General features: G+C 29.1%; 3 protein-coding genes across 4 annotated transcripts; 2 read left to right on the top strand and 1 right to left on the bottom strand.

Annotated features, from left to right (window-relative positions):
• Positions 1-2,272: 2,272 nt before the first annotated feature.
• On the bottom strand, positions 2,273-4,407 carry LOC106761346 (pre-mRNA cleavage factor Im 25 kDa subunit 1). 2 transcript variants are annotated; one of them, XM_022780455.1, is made up of 7 exons: positions 4,003-4,407; positions 3,861-3,906; positions 3,248-3,354; positions 3,096-3,169; positions 2,918-3,004; positions 2,729-2,839; positions 2,273-2,621 (listed from the first exon to the last, which is right to left on the bottom strand). In XM_022780455.1, the coding sequence occupies exons 1-7, from the start codon at positions 4,058-4,060 to the stop codon at positions 2,550-2,552; spliced, it is 555 nt and encodes a 184-aa protein (XP_022636176.1). In that variant the 5' UTR covers positions 4,061-4,407; the 3' UTR covers positions 2,273-2,549. The 2 variants fall into 2 exon arrangements, with proteins under 2 accessions (XP_022636176.1, XP_014500374.1); XM_014644888.2 differs by having other exon boundaries at positions 3,248-3,341; positions 4,003-4,405.
• Positions 4,408-6,723: 2,316 nt separating this feature from the next.
• On the top strand, positions 6,724-8,181 carry LOC106761755. Its single transcript, XM_014645326.2, has 5 exons — positions 6,724-7,029; positions 7,122-7,238; positions 7,325-7,451; positions 7,533-7,650; positions 7,807-8,181. The coding sequence occupies exons 2-5, from the start codon at positions 7,130-7,132 to the stop codon at positions 7,867-7,869; spliced, it is 417 nt and encodes a 138-aa protein (XP_014500812.1). The 5' UTR covers positions 6,724-7,029; positions 7,122-7,129; the 3' UTR covers positions 7,870-8,181.
• A 7,296-nt stretch (positions 8,182-15,477) lies between these two features.
• Positions 15,478-17,163, top strand: LOC106760966 (verprolin). Its single transcript, XM_014644422.2, has one exon. The coding sequence runs from the start codon at positions 15,478-15,480 to the stop codon at positions 17,161-17,163; it is 1,686 nt and encodes a 561-aa protein (XP_014499908.1).
• Positions 17,164-18,058: the final 895 nt, after the last annotated feature.

The raw sequence follows: 18,058 nt of genomic DNA, 5'->3' as shown, positions 1-18,058 counted from the left end.
TCTTTAGGTTGAATATATTTTTAATCTTTGAACTTTGACGTAAAATTGGAATATGTTTTTATTTTAAACTTTGATATAATTTTATTAAAAAAATTTAAAAATGAATAAATATAGTCCTTATAATCCAATTGTGTTAAAAAAAATTTCACGTGTCAAAATATTTAAGGATGTTCTTTAAGTTGTTTACACCATTTTGACATGTTTTAGCTGCAATGTCAATCTAAAACACCATTTAATAAATACAATAAAATTGACGTTATTATGTTAAAATGATTATATTCATTCATTTTTAAAGTTTATGAACCAAAATGTATTAAAATTTAGGATAGAAACAAATTCAAATTTTGTGTTTGAGTTTAGGAATTAAAAACATATGTAACTTTTTTTTCTTTTTCATTGGACTAATAACTTTGTAAGATAAAGCAACTTTTTGAAATCCATAATAGCCTCAGATGATAACCAAATACTAAGTGTTAGATAAACTTCCTCATAAACTATCCATGTAGAAAATTTATCCAAATTTACTTATCTTTGTTTTATCATTCACACTTAAAATCATGTGTTTTTGTTTTGTTCACATTCATATTTTCTTGTGAGTTTTAATTTAATGAGTCTCTTCTTTCATTTAAGATATTATGGCTACATCAAATATGTTGTAAAATGATGATAAAATCATGAACAATTTTTTTTAAGACATGTAGATCCATTATCCTTATATGCAGTGTGTTGCACAAATTTATAGGATGCAACAACTTTCCGTAAAATCAAGGATATCATAACTAACAAGTAATCTCTTTCAAGAGTAAATAAAACCTAGGATATTATAAGTATGAGAAAAGAATGAAGGAAGCAAAAAAACATGAAAGGGAAAGCTCGAAGAAAATTGATCTATGAAATGGAGAGCTTGAGAAGGTGTGTTTTGTGTTTTGGAATGATCATAGGACCTCTATTTATAGAGGTTGGAAAAGAAACGAGATTGCCCCAAAAACCATAATGTGCGGAAGATATCCCACACTTTGCGACACAACACAAGCAATATCTTACGTTTCTTGTGAAACAACTTTCTGGGTCTTGTAAGAGAAAGCTTGACTAACAAGTTTGTTATTGTGACCAACAAATAAAATCGACTATACGCACAAGCTCGACCACACAAGAGATCAGCCACACGAGCTCAATCACATGAGCTTGACCAAGAAGAAGAGAGGTAACGAGAATTTTGCAATATATATAAAACACATATTTTAGAGCTTATTTTCTTTTTCTTAAGATCGAATAAGATGATCTAGCTAAGCACCGTACTCTTAGGTATTTAAGATTAAGTTGATAATCTCTCCATAACTCATAGAGATTACCAATTTTCTTATTGAATAACCTATTTTGTAATATAAAGTAAGAAAGATTTCTCTCCAAATGTTATATGACACACTAGAACTAATAAGCATGTCATTCATTATTTTCTTAAAAGTTCTATTTTTTTTCTCGACTACTTCATTAGACTCAGGTGAATATGATAAAATTACCTCATAGATAATAATATCTTTTGTAACACAAAATACATTAAACAATATTTTATTTAAATCTAATTCTCTTAATTTTTTATTCAATTGATTTTCTACTTCTAATTTGTAAGTTTAAAATATATGAAAGACTTTATCTTTATATTTAATTAAATACACTTTGATATATCTAAAAAAATCATCCATAAAAGTTACAAAATAATATTTCCTATCTTTAGACATAATTTGTTTTAAATCAATATGAATTAACTTAAACATATGAATTAACTTAAACAATTCAATTTGACGATAACAAATTTTCTTTATTTATTTTAGATTCACATTTATTATTTTAGATTCACAGATTATTATTGCATTTGCTACTTTGTTTATAATTAATTCTAGTCTAATTCTAGTCACGATATGAAAAATTCATATTTTCTAAACATATCATATAAATCAAAGTAAGCTTTGATTCATTAAAATATTTGAAAATATTTAATATAAAAAACTTTAATTACAATATCTTTTTCCCACGAAAATATTTTTTTTTATCATAACATAGAAGTAAGATTAATGACATATATAACACATCACTCAAAAGTTGTAATGTTTCCTTATACAAACTTTAGAAGAACTTTTCTTTTTTTTTTCTAAAATTTTAAGTTTTTCAATGAACTGGTTAAGATGTTTGTTTCTGTTTTTGTTGTATTTTAGTTAAAGCTGTCAAATAGATGAAAACCAATAGATCAACCCAATTTTAATACAACTCTATATATTAAAAGTGACTCATCAACTCATAATTAAAAAAGAAAAAAAAAAACACTTTAACTCAAACCATCACATGGAAATGAAAAAAATACATTATCTACATATTGTCGTTCTCCTTGAGGATTTTGGATTTTCCACCAGCTCCCACATATCACTAAAAAATACAGGTATGATGTATGTATCTATTTTGAACATTAGAGTCTGATTTTTGGTATAGAAACTTATGATATATACAAAGTCTCATTAGCAGAGACTGTGACTGCCTGCCAAATGGATAAAATATCAAGATTCCAACATGTTGAAAGAGAATTTCGACAGAAGCTGTGGAACACCTGATATTATCTGCCCATATGTCTGCAAAATGAACAGGTAAAGAAGTTAAATCCCAACAATTAACCAAAACCATGTCTGAGGAGCAAAAAATGTCTTCACACTATGTCCTACATTTTCTTAGTCTGTACCTTTTGATTTTCATGAACTTGGCACAATGGAACTGCAAGCAACCTCATGTTCTTGGGTACAATGAACTTCCTGCTGGCAGGCAACTTCACAAGGAACACTTTTGTACACTCCTACACCAGCAACCAAGGCTATGAAACTAGGACATCCCTTATCAGAACTTGTATAAACAAACCAATCAAAATATGTACCTTTGGCTGTTTTACATTTGGTGGCAAGAAAGGATACAATAATGTTTCAAAATCAGGTCTCCACCACATTCCAAGGCATTCACCAACCTGAACCAACCAAATTACGGTTCAGCTGCTCTACATGATGTGAGTTTGTAATGACAAGTGAAAATGCACAAGCACAAGTGTAATACAATACCTCCCATTCTGAACCATCTCCATCTTCATCAACAGAAAGCTTCCTTGTCAGCTTACGCTTCAATCCATCAGTATCTACAAATTCACAAATTTCTTCTTCAGTAAAAAAAATCACAAAAAAAAATCCTCAAAGCTTTTCATTTCCTCTATTACCTGATTCGCCTGGCCTTAATCTACCACCGGGAAGTTTATAGATGGAATTTCTTACTTGCAAAAGCAACAAGTGTGGATGTTTGAACAATTCAACCTGATACAACAGCCTTCGTGTAATCAGTTCAGAATCATATCGAATAACTCTTACCCATATGTATAATTTGTTGAAATCAAATGCCCAGTAGCTAAGATGAAGATTATCAAACAGGATCTCTTCGGGTAAATAAATGAAAAAATAAAGCACTTCTAATAGTTTATGTATAACTCAAAAAAATGAATATGAAAAAGCTGATATGAGAACATCTATATTTTCTTCTCTTCTCCTAAAAGTGATTCATAACATTCACAGAAACAACAGACCCATAAACCAGAATGAAAATTAAGTGAATCAGGCCTTCCCCAATCTCAATCTTTCCATAAAAAGTTTCAAACTTTACTTGCAAAAGAAAGTTTGGAACAGAATATAGACCTCACGTGACAAGGTAAGAATATTCAGACAGAGAATCCAAAATATTCCAGAATACAACAGTTGCTTAATATTCCTAAAAAAATTGATCTTTTAACAAAATCAAAATTATAAAGAGGAAATTGATAAAAGAAAGAATCAACGAACCAGTAAGACAGCCTCCACAGAAGTTCGTAATCCACTGGCAGCATAGCTAACAAAAAAAATAAAAAATAAAAAAACTATAAGAGAAGATAAGAACGAGATTGAAATAAGAAGTAAATAGAGGAGAAGGGAGAAAGAAAAGAACTTGGATTGGATCCTGAGAAGGTGATGATGTAGAGTGTGGTCTTTGAAGGGAATGGCATCTTTGGATCCAAAATAGTAACTACTCAAAGGATAAATGTCGAATTCCTGGTTCTGATCTTCGTTTCCACCGTTTCTATTATGCAAATTGGTTACACGCACCTCTTCCCCCATATTTGCATAAAGAAAGAAGATAAAAAAGGAAGAAGAAAAGAGTAAACAGGCACTGAATTAAAGAGGGGCAGAGAGAATAATAAGAGAGTGTTTTCGAGAGAGACAAAAGAAGAACCAAGAGTGTTCTGTTCTGCTCTGTTCTGTTATGCTCTGTTCTTCTATGCTCTGTTCTCAAACGTGGCACACCACAAGGCTCTCTAATTTGGTAGAGTGGATTAACTTCAACTAAAGTATTGTTTTCATACAATCTTGGTTTTCATTTATAAAATATGGGATAGTCAAGTATGGATGTTTACTTTCTTTGTGTGAAAGAAAACTTTCTGAAAAACAATTATTCTACAATTTTTTATATTTTCTTACAAAAAATAATAATTTCACCCTTTAAATAAAAATATTTAAAATTTTATTTTAAAACGGACTTTTAATGATATCATATGTATGCTTAGAGGGCAAATAATTCTTGAGTAAGAAATTGAAGTAATTCATTCAATATTACAAAATTTTAAGAATTATATATAACATATAAAATCTTCAACTATGTCATCTTTTTTAATTCTTATAAAAACTAAAGTTTAAAGTGATTTGGTTTTTTCTTGAATCTATTAAATTGAAAATAACTCTAAATAGTTAGGTTAAGAATGTCAAACATAAAATCTATTAACATCTTTTGACACAATAACATAGAATTTTGTATTTTAATAAAAATTAGGACAAAAGAGTATTTAAACCTATTTATTTATAAGTTGAATTTTGAAAGCAAAGCAGGGCATGAGGTAGTGGAAGAAAGAGTTTGAGGCATATGGCACGGAGTCTTTTAGAAGCTTTAAAAATATATGAAAAGTCAATGTTTGTATGTTTCATTCATTCAATGTTCTGCTTAATTAAAACCTTTCAATTTTAAAGCTTTTTAGTGCTAAGATGGATTCAATAATAACAACACACTTGGCTGATGGAAAATAAGAGTCTCCCCTACCTTTTAGACACTTTAACCTCAACGTTGAAATATTCAAATAATGCTTTCTTTAACATTTTTCTTACTAACCATACTATTAGTATAATATTATTTTATTTTATTATTAAATTATTTTTCTTTCTATCCAAATATCTTGTTTGATTTTTTACTTAAAAGTATAATAATATTTATGTTTTTTATTATAAAAAATTATATTTATAGGTAAAATTTGTTGATGAAATTTATTTTACTGATTATTTTTTTTGTCATTGATAAAGTTTATTGGTATGATATTTTTTAATTTGTTAAGATTTTTTTATACGATTTTTCTTATACAATGAGTTGATCAATAAATTAAAAAACTTGAAAAAAGTGAGTTAAAAACATACAGTAACTATATTATCTATTCACAATAAAGTACTCATAAAATAAACTTTAAACAATTAAAAGTAAAAAATAACTTCAAATGTAAAATACTATTTTCTAACATGTGGCCAAGTAGTTTATGTATTTTTTACTTGTATTAAATACTTCTACTGATGAATTCAAAATGAAAGTAATTCTATGTTTGATACTAATCTTGAACCATTCTAATTAGTACTTATGTCATTAAAGAAAGCATGTATGAAGTTTAAAAAAGCTACTATGAAATAAATAATTATAAACTATAAATTTTTAAATCCATAAAATTAATTTATTTTGAAAAAATGTCTACTAGATTTTAGCTATTATAAACAACAAGTTATTTTATAAAACCAAAAAAAAAACATGTATAAACATAACAAAAAGATTTGCCAAAATTTATATTGAAAATTTGTGTGCAAACTTGACATATTTGCAATCTGTATTGAACATTCATTTCGTTCCTAATATTCGAGGAAAATATGAAATTTTGTATTTTATTTTCCTTAACAAAACAAAAGAATACATAAATCAATAACCAAAAAAATATAGTTTTTCTCTTTAAAATCAGTTAACAATAAAAAAAAATTATAATAATAAATGAAATAACCATATTTTAATAATGTTAAATAAAAATAAATATAGAAACCCTCTCACACACACAAATAAATATATATATATATATATATATATATATATATATATATATATATATATATATATATATATATATATATATATATATATATATATATATATATATATATATATATATATATATATATATATATATATATATATATATATATTCCAGCACCTAGCACTGTCCAGAGCTGACCATTGACCAATCAAAAGACAGTTTTGTGAATAATACAAGAGCTGGGTCAATCGAGAGGATTAAATAATAGTCAATTACAATTTGGCTCCATTGATTTTTATTTGCTAGCAATCAAGGTTTTTACCATGAATGGAGATATTTTCTAACAATTTTTAAAATATATATTCTTCACTGTCTGCTTAAGATTATTTATGAAATTCACACAAGTTTATGGTTTATAAAAAAAAATAATCAATTCTGAAAATATATATTAAAAAATTGTATGAAAAAAGTGGTATTTAGGAGGAAATTAGTGAGAAGAATGTGAAAGCAAGGGAAGGCAAGGCAAGGAGGCTGCGTACATAATCTGTCATGTAGCACAATTGACTATGTGAAAAAGACAACATATATATAACACAAAGAAACACACAACTTTTATTTATTATTCAAATCGGTGTATTAAACTAAGGTTGTTACGATTTAGGAACACAAAGACATTGTCAATTCTCTTCAGCTTCGACCTGTTTCAACTTTTGTTATGTTCGGATGCGATTTTAATACAAGGGAGAAATGGGGTAACACCAATCTTATCATCTTTCAACAACATCTCTTCAATACAAACCAGTTATCCTTTTTCAAATTTTTCAAATAATCTGATCACTGCAACTTCCTGTTGCTCTTTCAAGGCAAGTGTTTCTTTGATCTTCTCCTGTTTTTGTTTTTTCTTCAAGGGTATTCCTTCTGATGCATAAAAGCCTTTTCTTTTTTTTGACAACAGGTTGTGGTATGGAAGAGAGTATTGATTTGAGAAATGGTGTGGAATTGGCAACATCAGTCTCTGATAAGCATCTTGATCTTCTGAGGCCATCTGCCAGAAATTATTCAATTTTTAGAGGTATTATCGGTTTCTACTTTCAGATTGTTTCTCTTGTGTTGATATTCATCACTAAAACTGTCTAAACAAGTTTGCTCTAACAATAGGTCAAGCAATGGAAGGTGGAGACCCTGAAAAGGGCACCTATACCTTAATCAGAGGTCCTGAGGACTTCCAAACAGGACTTTATGACAGACCCCTTCCATGTTATGGTTGTGGAATTGGATGGTTCTCGTAAGTAACTCAATTTTCTCTTCTTCTTGCCTTATGATTTTCTCTTCTTCTTGCCTTATGATTTTCTGTGTTTAATTTCAGATTTCTTTTGGGATTTCTGTGTCCACCTCTCTGGTATTATGCCACAATCCTTTACTTTGGAAACTATTACAGAAAGGATCCTAGGGAAAGGGCAGGGTTAGGAGCTTCTGCAATTGCTGTAACATTTCTCTTCTTTCTCTCTCTCTCTCTCTTGTTTAATTTTCTATGTTCTGAAGCTTGCATTTTTCATTCTCATCATCCTAGTTGCATATTCAAAGTATTATTGTAGTTGACTTGGTTTGTTCTTTTTTTGAATGCAATGGTGATCTTGCAGGCACTGATATTCACAGTAGCATTGCTGATCATAGGAACTGTTCTTCATTTACGCTCACCCTGATGCCAGTTCCAGCAGTAAAGATGATTAAAATACATATCAGAAACAATTGCATGTGTATATAACTAAGTATGAAGGAAAATATGCTTCAAGATACTGCAAAATCTGTGTACTACTAGAGAAGGATGAGAAGTCACCCTTACTAGATTTGTGTATTAAGTGTATACAAAAGAATTCTTCACTTTCTTCTTACGAATCTTACACAGATTTTATCATTCATGTTATGTTATGAGAATTTTGTTACTGATTTTGCTATAATCATAAGAGCACATGTCAAACAATAGTGATCATGTCTTAAGGCAGAACCATTGTAACTTAGGGACAAAATTCGGTGAACGGTATTATCACACACTTTTATATTCATTTCACACATAGTATATAGGTAAAATAGTAATAAAAATGTAAATTTTTATATTTTTTTTAAAAAAAAAAAATTAAAAAAATGTAGTGTCAAATGAATGTAAAAATTTTAGGTGTGTTAAAAAATCTTTTTCTTCTGTAAATGTGCAAGTATTAAAATTTAATCAGTGATATCATGACACACTTTTATATTCATTTTACACACTATAAAAATAAAATGGTTATAAAATATAAATTTTTGTATAATTTTAAAAAAGAAAAAAGTAAAAATAAAGAAAGTTAGTGTCAAATTAATGTAGAAAATTTATGTGTATCAAATAATTTTTTTTTTAAATTTATGCCAAATATATGTAATGTTTAAAATAATATAAAATATTATTTTTTAATATCTAAAATTACAAATAGAAATCATCAATTTCACATTTATTTTATGAATTTATTGTTAAAATTTTTACTTTTGTTAACCATATTTTTTCAAAAATCCTGATTAGTTAAACTCGAAAAATCAACTGATTGTATTTTCCTAAACCCAATTATAATTTTATATCTAATTTATTTTCCTAATACTTACATAATATACGAGCCTAACTTGTGCATTTAAAACTAAAAATGTGACGAGATTCAGAATGACGAAATAAAAACAACACAAGAAAATAAAGAGAATATAAAAAAAGCTAGAATAAATATTCGTTGAAAACTTAAGTTGCCAATTACACATATAATATTTATAAATTTGTAATTCTCAAATCAATATATAAATGTTAATAGGGTCACTTTTGAAACAACAATTAATCATAACATTAGAAGAAAATATTAGAAAGCTAAACAAATTATACTCATTTTATCAAGAAATGTTAAAAGAATATAATTTTCTCTAAGAAAAAACTATAATATTACGTAAAATTAAATTATAGTAAAATAATATTATTTATATGTTGGTCTGAATTGGGCTTCATATATGTGTGGTTTAACAAGTGAGAAAAGCACAGATGGAAGATAATACTAGCGAATTTCTTCGGGCAAACCCATGTTTTCTTCCTACACCTTATATTTTATAAAATTTCAATTATACTCCTGCTGAAATTAATAAAAAAGGATAGTGTATGATTTTTTTTTTCATATTTTAATTATAATCCATAGATATTTTGAATTATACATTTGTAATGCAAATTTATATTTCTATTATATAATTCTTAATACAAATTTGAAAAACAATTTAAAACGTAAATTATATTTTAAATTATAAATCTCTAACACAAATTATATTTTAAATTAAACATTCCATAATATAAATTTAAAAACCAGTTTAAAATGTAAAATACATTTAAAATTACACAATTTATAAAATAAATATGAAAGACAATCCAAAATGTAAAATTCTTTACATATTATATGATCTGGTATACGAATCACTATTTTAAATTATATAATCCATAATATAAATTTACAAAAAAAAAAGAACTCCAAAATATAAAATATAATTCATAATATAAATTTATAATTTAAATTATACCATGCGAATACAAATTTGAAAAACAACATAAATATACCTAAATCATTTCACTAGAGTAAGAAATTCCCTAATACTAATGTCACAGTGAAATATACTTCCAAAACATATAAATATATCTCATTGCATGAATAACTAGCTCACCCATAATTCAATATAATAGTTTTAAAAGGTGAACATTTGAGTATAAAAGAAAACTATTTTAGTAAGAAATTATCATAAGACATAACAAACATTCAAACAAAATTAATGTTTTTAATGAGATCGGTATAACAAAACGCTGCATATGTCCCACAGATTAAAATATTTTTGTTTTATGTCACTCGCGTGGGCTTTTCTTTTTTTGGTATTAGGTGTGAAATCATTAATTTTATATTTCAAGTAAAAAAAAAATTAATAGCACGTGGATTAATTTTAAGGATAATGATATTTAGACAACATTTTTTTTTACAACATTTGAACATTGATTACGTGTCAATCTGTGATTGGTCGTAAATTACTCCATAATAGTGTTTATGATTATTATTATTGATTATGGAATAATTTACGATCAATCACAGATTGACACGTAATCAATGTTCAAATGTTGTCAAAAATATGTTGTCTAAATATCATTATCTTAATTTTAATTATCTATGATTATTCTAGAAAACCCTGTAAAACGACATATTATTCATTTATTTACTATTTATTATTTATTTATATATACTAAAAGAAGCCTATATATATATATATATACACACGTGAATTCCTTGACTTCCATGTAAGAGAAATATAGCAGATGAAAATAAAATAAAAAATATATGAATCCTAATTTTTATTTTTACTTTTAGTATTTCTTCCTTATATATGAACACCTGTTTAAATTTTTCTTCAAACCAAACATTCAATAGTTAAACCCTATTTATATTCAATCAAATAAATTCACTTTAAATAATTTGACATATTGAAAATAGATTTTAAATTTAATTTAATTTTATAAAAGTGGTTAATAAAATAATATTTGTATCCATTTATATATTGTAAATGGATTTTAATTTTAGTTGATGAAAGATTTTTAACACACATTCCTTATTTCGAAATATATATATATATATATATATATATACATGAGAGTAAAAATTAATTGTTAGTCTAATTTAAAATTTACATTTATTTATATATTATAAATTAAGTTTATTAAATTAAGATAAACTAACACCTTGAGAAGTTTATGTAGTGTACGAACTAACCACAATAGTGCAATTGACTATGAGACATGAAAAAATGGATAGATTGCAATTAAATAAGTTAAAAATCTAATTAGCATAAACAAATCAGTAATAAAAGGGATTGAAGGTAATTAAACCTATCCTAATCACAAATTTTATGAAAAAAACTATTAATATAAATTCAAATATAATTGTTGAGACATTAATTACATTTTTACTACAACATTAACTCCTTTAACCTCTTCAACCTGAGCTAAATTTACCATCAGAAGAGAAATACTCATAATGAATCAATAAACAAATTACCTTATTAACATGGAAAAATGAATACAAAAACAAGAAAACTAAAAAATTGTTTTAAATAGATGTTGAGTCCTAGTTCTAAAACAATTATTAAAAAAAATAAAAGATAATATCAAATTAGTAAAGAGAAAAATTTAAGTGTGGAAATCAAATTTGAAACATGGACACATATATTATGAATAAACAACATAGTAACAATAGCTAATATTGGTTTGATATATTTGAAGATGAAGAGTAGTTATGTGGTTGAGTGGGACAGAAGAGGAAAGTGATATATATAATGATGGTGTATGACAATATATGTCAAAATATTATCCCTATCCTATCAATAACATATTAGACAATAACTCTTGTGCTTCAAAACTTTAGGGTTTGCTATATTTCTATCTGTCATGCACTATCATTTTTCTTTTATATATTTCCATAAAACACTTTAATTACAACTATACTGCACTCCACTTTATAGCATGTCAGTCAAAGTTATTTATTTCTTCACATTTCACTTTTTTTAATCTATTTTAAATTAATAGCTCAAATAAATAAATAAAAAATTCATTTATGAATTTAAGAATTTATAGGTTATATAGGGTTGCTTTTATAACAGGTATTTTTTTTATTCCTTTCAATTTTGAGTACTTAATTCTTGTACATTTTTTTGTTTAAATAAAATTGATTATCGTAATATTACTTTTCAGTAAATTTATTTAAATATTTTTTTTATTATAGTCGTAATCAACTATAAATTTCTTTTTAAATTTATTCAGAATTCATAACTTCATCAAAGAGATGTTTCCAGTTCAAGAACTATGATACGTATAGATAGTGATTAACTAATAACGTTTTTCTATTTATAATATTATATAGTTCACATAAAGAGATTGGTAGTTAAAAGATTTCTATCCAAAGTGGTGTCCCTTTGTTTAATTCTTAAAATAATATTTTTTTTTCCTACTTCTATCTTTTATTCATTTATTTAATTTATTAAGATTCAGTCACTCTTCATTGAACCAGGAAAAAGTGAAAAAGAAAAGAAAAACTTGATTTGATGGGAAATTGCATGCATGGTGATTTTACATGATTTAATAATATCACGAGTTTCAGCTAAAAAAGAGAAGAGAGTATAAAAAGTTAAAAATGTGGTTCAGGCAATAAATACGGATGCAAAACGGCACAAAATGCACTTTTTTTTAGAAAGTACAAGAAATAGGACAAACTTTTACATAATACAAAATCAAATATTATTTTATTTAAATACTTAATTATATGATATGATTCTTTTCGTAGATTAAATTCAAATAATTTTCTAAAATGATTTAACGTTCTCGATGAATATAATATTGTTTTTATTGAGATAAAAATAAATTAAAGAAAATTAAATTAAAAATGGACATCTTAATGAACATTAAGAATATTAATTGGTTTGAATTATTTTTAAAGGACCAAAACTACAGTATTTTTTAAATTACAATTGTGTAATAATTTCTTTAAATTGTGAAAATGCATCCCAAATATTTGTTACATAGACCTAAATTGCAAATAATTTTATCCAACCACATCTATTCAACTAAATCTTGACTGTTAGGAGATTTCTATAAAATTAGTTGTCCAGCAAAAAAGTTTTGGATTAGTTGATTGATAACCAAACTCGTTTTGAATTACTTAATTGATAATCAAACTCATGTTTATAAAAAATGATATAGTTGTCAGAAAAGTTGAAATGATCAATTTAAGATTGAGATGTGTTCTTTTTTATGTATTTATGAGACTTTTTTTAATATAAAAGAAAACAGTTTTGTTTTATTTGAATTAGGGAGAATGTTTATCCGTAAAGACATTATTAATAAATGGTATATACGATATTATTACCAACTTATATTATTCTTAATAAACTCTTATAGGTTGTCTAAAGAGCTTAATAACAATATAAGCTCTTATTAATACGTAATTAAAATATTAATGTTTTACAAGTTTTATCAGAAAATGTTTTTGAATATCTTGATATTAATGTTCTCACACATATCCTAAATAGAAAAGATACAAGTAACGTAAAATCTTAAAGAAAGAAATTTATATTTAATTTACATTTTAGATTGATTGCTTAAATAATGGCATGATATTAAATATATATTATATAAAACAAACTCATCAATTATTCTCCCAAGTTCATCCACATAAAAACAAAAAAAAACCACATTAAAATATTATAAACCAATTAATATTGATGATATAGATACTATTCAACGTGACTCATACGTGTTATTAATTTCAGTGTTGAAGTATCTTTACACATATATTATGAAGTGTGAAAGAGATGTATTAAGTTACATAACAAATAAGTACTTAGGGATTAAGTCAATAAGTACTACAAGAAAAGTTTAGTCCATGTGAGAATGAACTTAAATTCATGTAAATGTTATTTTGAATATGAAATAAAGAAATATAACTTAGTCCAGTGAATATTTATTTATTTAATTTATTTTTGAAGTGTGTTAGGTGGAATGATGTTTGAGACAAAAGTAGAAGGAGATGAGAATTGAGAAGAGAGGGCATAAGGCTATAAAGAACAATGAATGGATAGGGTGCCAACAATGACTCCTACAGTAAAATTTTCAAAGGAGAAAAAAATTAAAGTGTCGTTTGGGGTTTTCATCTTTTAAAAAAGTGCGCTCCCGAAAAGCCAGTTTTAGCGTTCTCTTGTTGGAAAGGAAGTGCGTTTCAATCATTGCCTACACACTCCAATCATTCAGGGGCAAGCCCAACCAAACACGTACCACTACAAATTCATAGTACTTCTTTCTCCTATCGCACCGCATCTTAATTTAAGATTAATTTATTTGTGAGAAAAAAAAAATACACGAAAAACATAGATTAGTTGACCAGAGCATGTGTGTGGGACAAAATAAGAGATTGTTGAAACAATGTAAGTTTTGCTTTTTTAATTTTTTTTTGTTTGTCTATATCTCAAATATTTTTATTCTTCCCCTTCTTCTTTGTTACTTTTTAATACAATTGGAGGATAAAGACAACGTGATTTATTTGAAAAATTAACTTAAAAATTGGATTCGGATTTGAACAAGTAAAGGGGTTTTGGTTTATCATGTTATATACGAAATGTCGTCAATTGAATTTGCCCCACAAGTAGCAATGATCCAAAAGAATTTGTCACCCTGTTTCCAAAGATGTTTTTTAAACAGATATTTTGAATATTTTTTACAAAGTGATAATTCTTTCTTCTATTTCTAACTATTTAATATTTTAATTTGTGATTTAAAATGTTACCAAAAGTAGATATATTTGTTTTTCGGATGGGACACAATTTTATTTCTTCAAATACATCGTGGATCTAGTATACCCTTGTAGTGGAATACTAACTTAAAATATGTTATATTGATGGAACTCAATACATTATCACACACCAAGGCAGAAGCAATACATAATTATAGCAAGTGCTTCAAAAGTTCAAATAAGAAAGAAAAAGGACAAAATAATGTTAACTTCAAAAGTTTGGGGCCCGAGTGCCCAACCATGGGAATCTCATTCATAATTTAAGATTAATGTCATAAGGAGGTATAACATCTCAATTATTTTCAAAATTTTCTAAAATATATATCAAAACCTATCTTAAGTCTATTGTATTATTTCATATATTCAATGTAGAAATATGGTTAAAAATCCTTGTTATCCACGAATTAGCAAGGTAAATTTCAAAGTTCGGCATAGATTTCAACAAATTAGGAACATCCTTTGTTTGTTCAATAATATTTCTTTTAAGATTTTTAATAATAAACTTTTTTCATATTAGTTTAAGATGCGTTGTTATGTCAAGCATGACCCCACAAAGGAATTCAACTTCAACACACCAAAATATAGATATTTGCTCTTCAAGAAAGCTGAAAATGCCACAAATATAAATATAATAATTATATTTATATATTTGATTAAAAGTCTTTTATCTTCCTTAATTGAAAATAATGAAATGTTAATCTCCATATTATACAATACAATATTACTATAATGTGATTAAATAAATGAAAATGGTTAGCACAGTGGAAGGAGAGTTTGGGGAGTACCTGTTACTCCAAGTATATTATCTGTCCATGGTCGGAATGAAAGAGGTTGCAAGTTGTTATGTTAAGTTACGTTGTCGTTCCACTTTAAGAATTTCATTTCACGTTGTCCCCTACCTCACACTGCTTTCTCCCACCCTCATCACCACCACCAACCACCATGCCCCACCGTCGCTCCTGGCACTCATCGCCACCCTTACTTAGCCCTCCACTCATAATCATTCTCTTCCCCATCGTCATTCTCACCATCCTCTTTCTCGCTCTGCCGCCGCTCCTCTCCGCTGCCACGCGCCTCGTACGCCCTGCCTCCGTCAAGACCAGCTGGGACTCCCTCAACATCCTTCTCGTCGTTTTCGCAATTCTGTGCGGCGTCTTTGCCAGACGAAATGAGGACGAACAGACCCCAAGAAATAACCACCACGACGCCGTTCCGGATCGAAACGCTGCGTTTCGACAAGTCCCTTCCGAAGGACAACCTCAGTGGCTTGGGTTCACAGGGGAAAGAAAGGAGTATATTAATGATACCCCTCTCAACCGGTTTCAGTCACCTGCAACCGGTGATACACGGTTGAGGATGAGAAGAAACAGCAGCTCTTATCCAGATCTGCGCCAGTGGGAAACCGGCGATGACCGGTACAAGTTCCGCTTCTTTGATGACTTCGAAATCGACAAGCAGTTCCGCACGCCGGCTAGGGACCATTTCCCCGCTTTCGACCACCGCAAACGATTGCCGGAATCATCACCATCACTGTCACCACAACCACAACATCAGCATCAACACCACGAACAACAGGACGATGAAGAAAAGGAAATTCCGGTTGATACCTTCGAAACTCGTCCTTCATCACCGCCGGTGAAATCAACTACGCCAACTCCTCCACCACCACCGCCGCCTCCTCCTCCGCCGGAATCGGCCCGTCGCAATGCAGGACGGTCGCGTCGGAAAACAGAGAGAGTCAGTGAGATAACCGTCGAGCTCGACGAGCGCGAGTTCACAACGATCCGCTCTCCGCCTCCGGCTCCTCCGACACCGCCTTCGCCATCGGCGAAGGTGCGATCGGAGCGTAAGAGCGAACGAAAGAAGAGCAATGTGAAGAGAGAGATAGCGATGGTTTGGGCTTCAGTTCTCTCCAACCAGCGAAAGAAAAAGAAGAAGCAAAGAGCAAAAAATAACCACGATCAACATTACGAAGATAATCCCGACGAATTAACGAACAGCACGACAGTGCCACCACCAACGCCGCCACCTCCACCACCTCCTCCGCCACCAACTTCAATGTTCCAAAGTCTATTCCGAAAAGGACTAGGCAAGAGCAAGAAAATCCACTCAGTGTCACCGCCACCACCCCCGCCACCTCCTCCGCCGTCGAAGCGGTGGTCAAAGCGCAAGAGCCACATCCCTCCTCCGTCTCCTCCATCTCCTCCGTCTCCCCCACGCCGTCGAAACACGGGGCGACCACCGCTGCCGAGCAGAAACGTCAATTTCCACGACGAGATTCACGAGTCAGCTAACGTCGGGAATCAGTCGCCGCTGATTCCAGTTCCGCCACCGCCTCCGCCGTTCAAGGTGAAGGCGATGAAGTTCGTGGTCCGTGGAGATTTCGTGAAGATACGCAGCAACCAGAGCTCGCGGTGTAGCTCTCCAGAAAGGGAGGAGATTATAATGAATGTATCGGAAAGTACAGTGAGTGAGAGTGTTACGGATAGTAACGGCGTTTTCTGTCCAAGCCCCGATGTGAACATTAAAGCTGAATCTTTCATCGCTAAGCGCAGGGGAGAGTGGAAGCTCGAAAAACTGAACTCCTTGAAGGAGAAAAGCAATGTCTCATTGCCTCGTAGGTTGTAGAAAATGAATGAGTGAAGAAAACACAAAAAAAAAAAAAAAAAAAAAAAAAACATGGCTCTAATTATGGTATTTTTTAGTTCAGGTATTAGAGCCTGGTAGTGATGAATGCTTCAACATCTTGGGTATGGGTTTGAGTTTGTTTTATTTCCCTCACATGCTTTCACTGATTCATGCCATTTTTTTTATTTAACATATTTGTATAGCACTAGTTAACTAGGGCTCTGATTCTGTTTTTGATGTCCTATTGGAGCTTCTAGTAGTTTTTCGACAAACCAATTTCTCCAGTGCAACATCATTTGATTGTTCATTAGCACTAGTAAATGTTTGATTTTGTGTTTCTGGAACATTTTCGTTGCTGACTTTCTTCTTGTGATGTGGATAAAGTGTAAATTTTGAACCACGTACTTAGCTTTCAGGGCTAAAGAGAAGCACTTTCAGTTCCGTTAAAAATCTTTCCTTTCCTTCCTTCTTTTGGGCACCCAAATACCAGCCATGCATACAAAACCCCAAGCCACTACTTTTTATTGTTCAAAAATTAAGTAAATTTAATCCGATGATGATATATAAACCTTTCTCATTCTTTTTAAAAAAACATGTTCGTTATAATATATAAAAACATGTCTATTAGAGATCCAACATCAATCACAAATATAATTAAATTATAATATATAAGTAAATAAAAACTTTATCTTATGTATTTGTTTTGTAAATTGCTTTTGTAACATTTAGTTATGTTTAAATTTCACTACAAAGAAAGAAAAGTAGTTTTGGGTGCTTTCATATTTCACTATATATTACATGTTTCGCAATTCATTGAAATGCAACGTTTTCAAAGTTATGTGTTTTGTCTATACACTTTTTTGGGTTATCTTAAAGAAAGAAAACAATGTTCAGT

The sequence above is a fragment of the Vigna radiata genome, chromosome 5 (assembly GCF_000741045.1).
Source record: "Vigna radiata var. radiata cultivar VC1973A chromosome 5, Vradiata_ver6, whole genome shotgun sequence".
NCBI classification, from domain to species: domain Eukaryota; kingdom Viridiplantae; phylum Streptophyta; class Magnoliopsida; order Fabales; family Fabaceae; genus Vigna; species Vigna radiata.
Note: the sequence above shows the minus strand (reverse complement) of the source record. Positions and strands in the feature narration are given on the sequence as shown.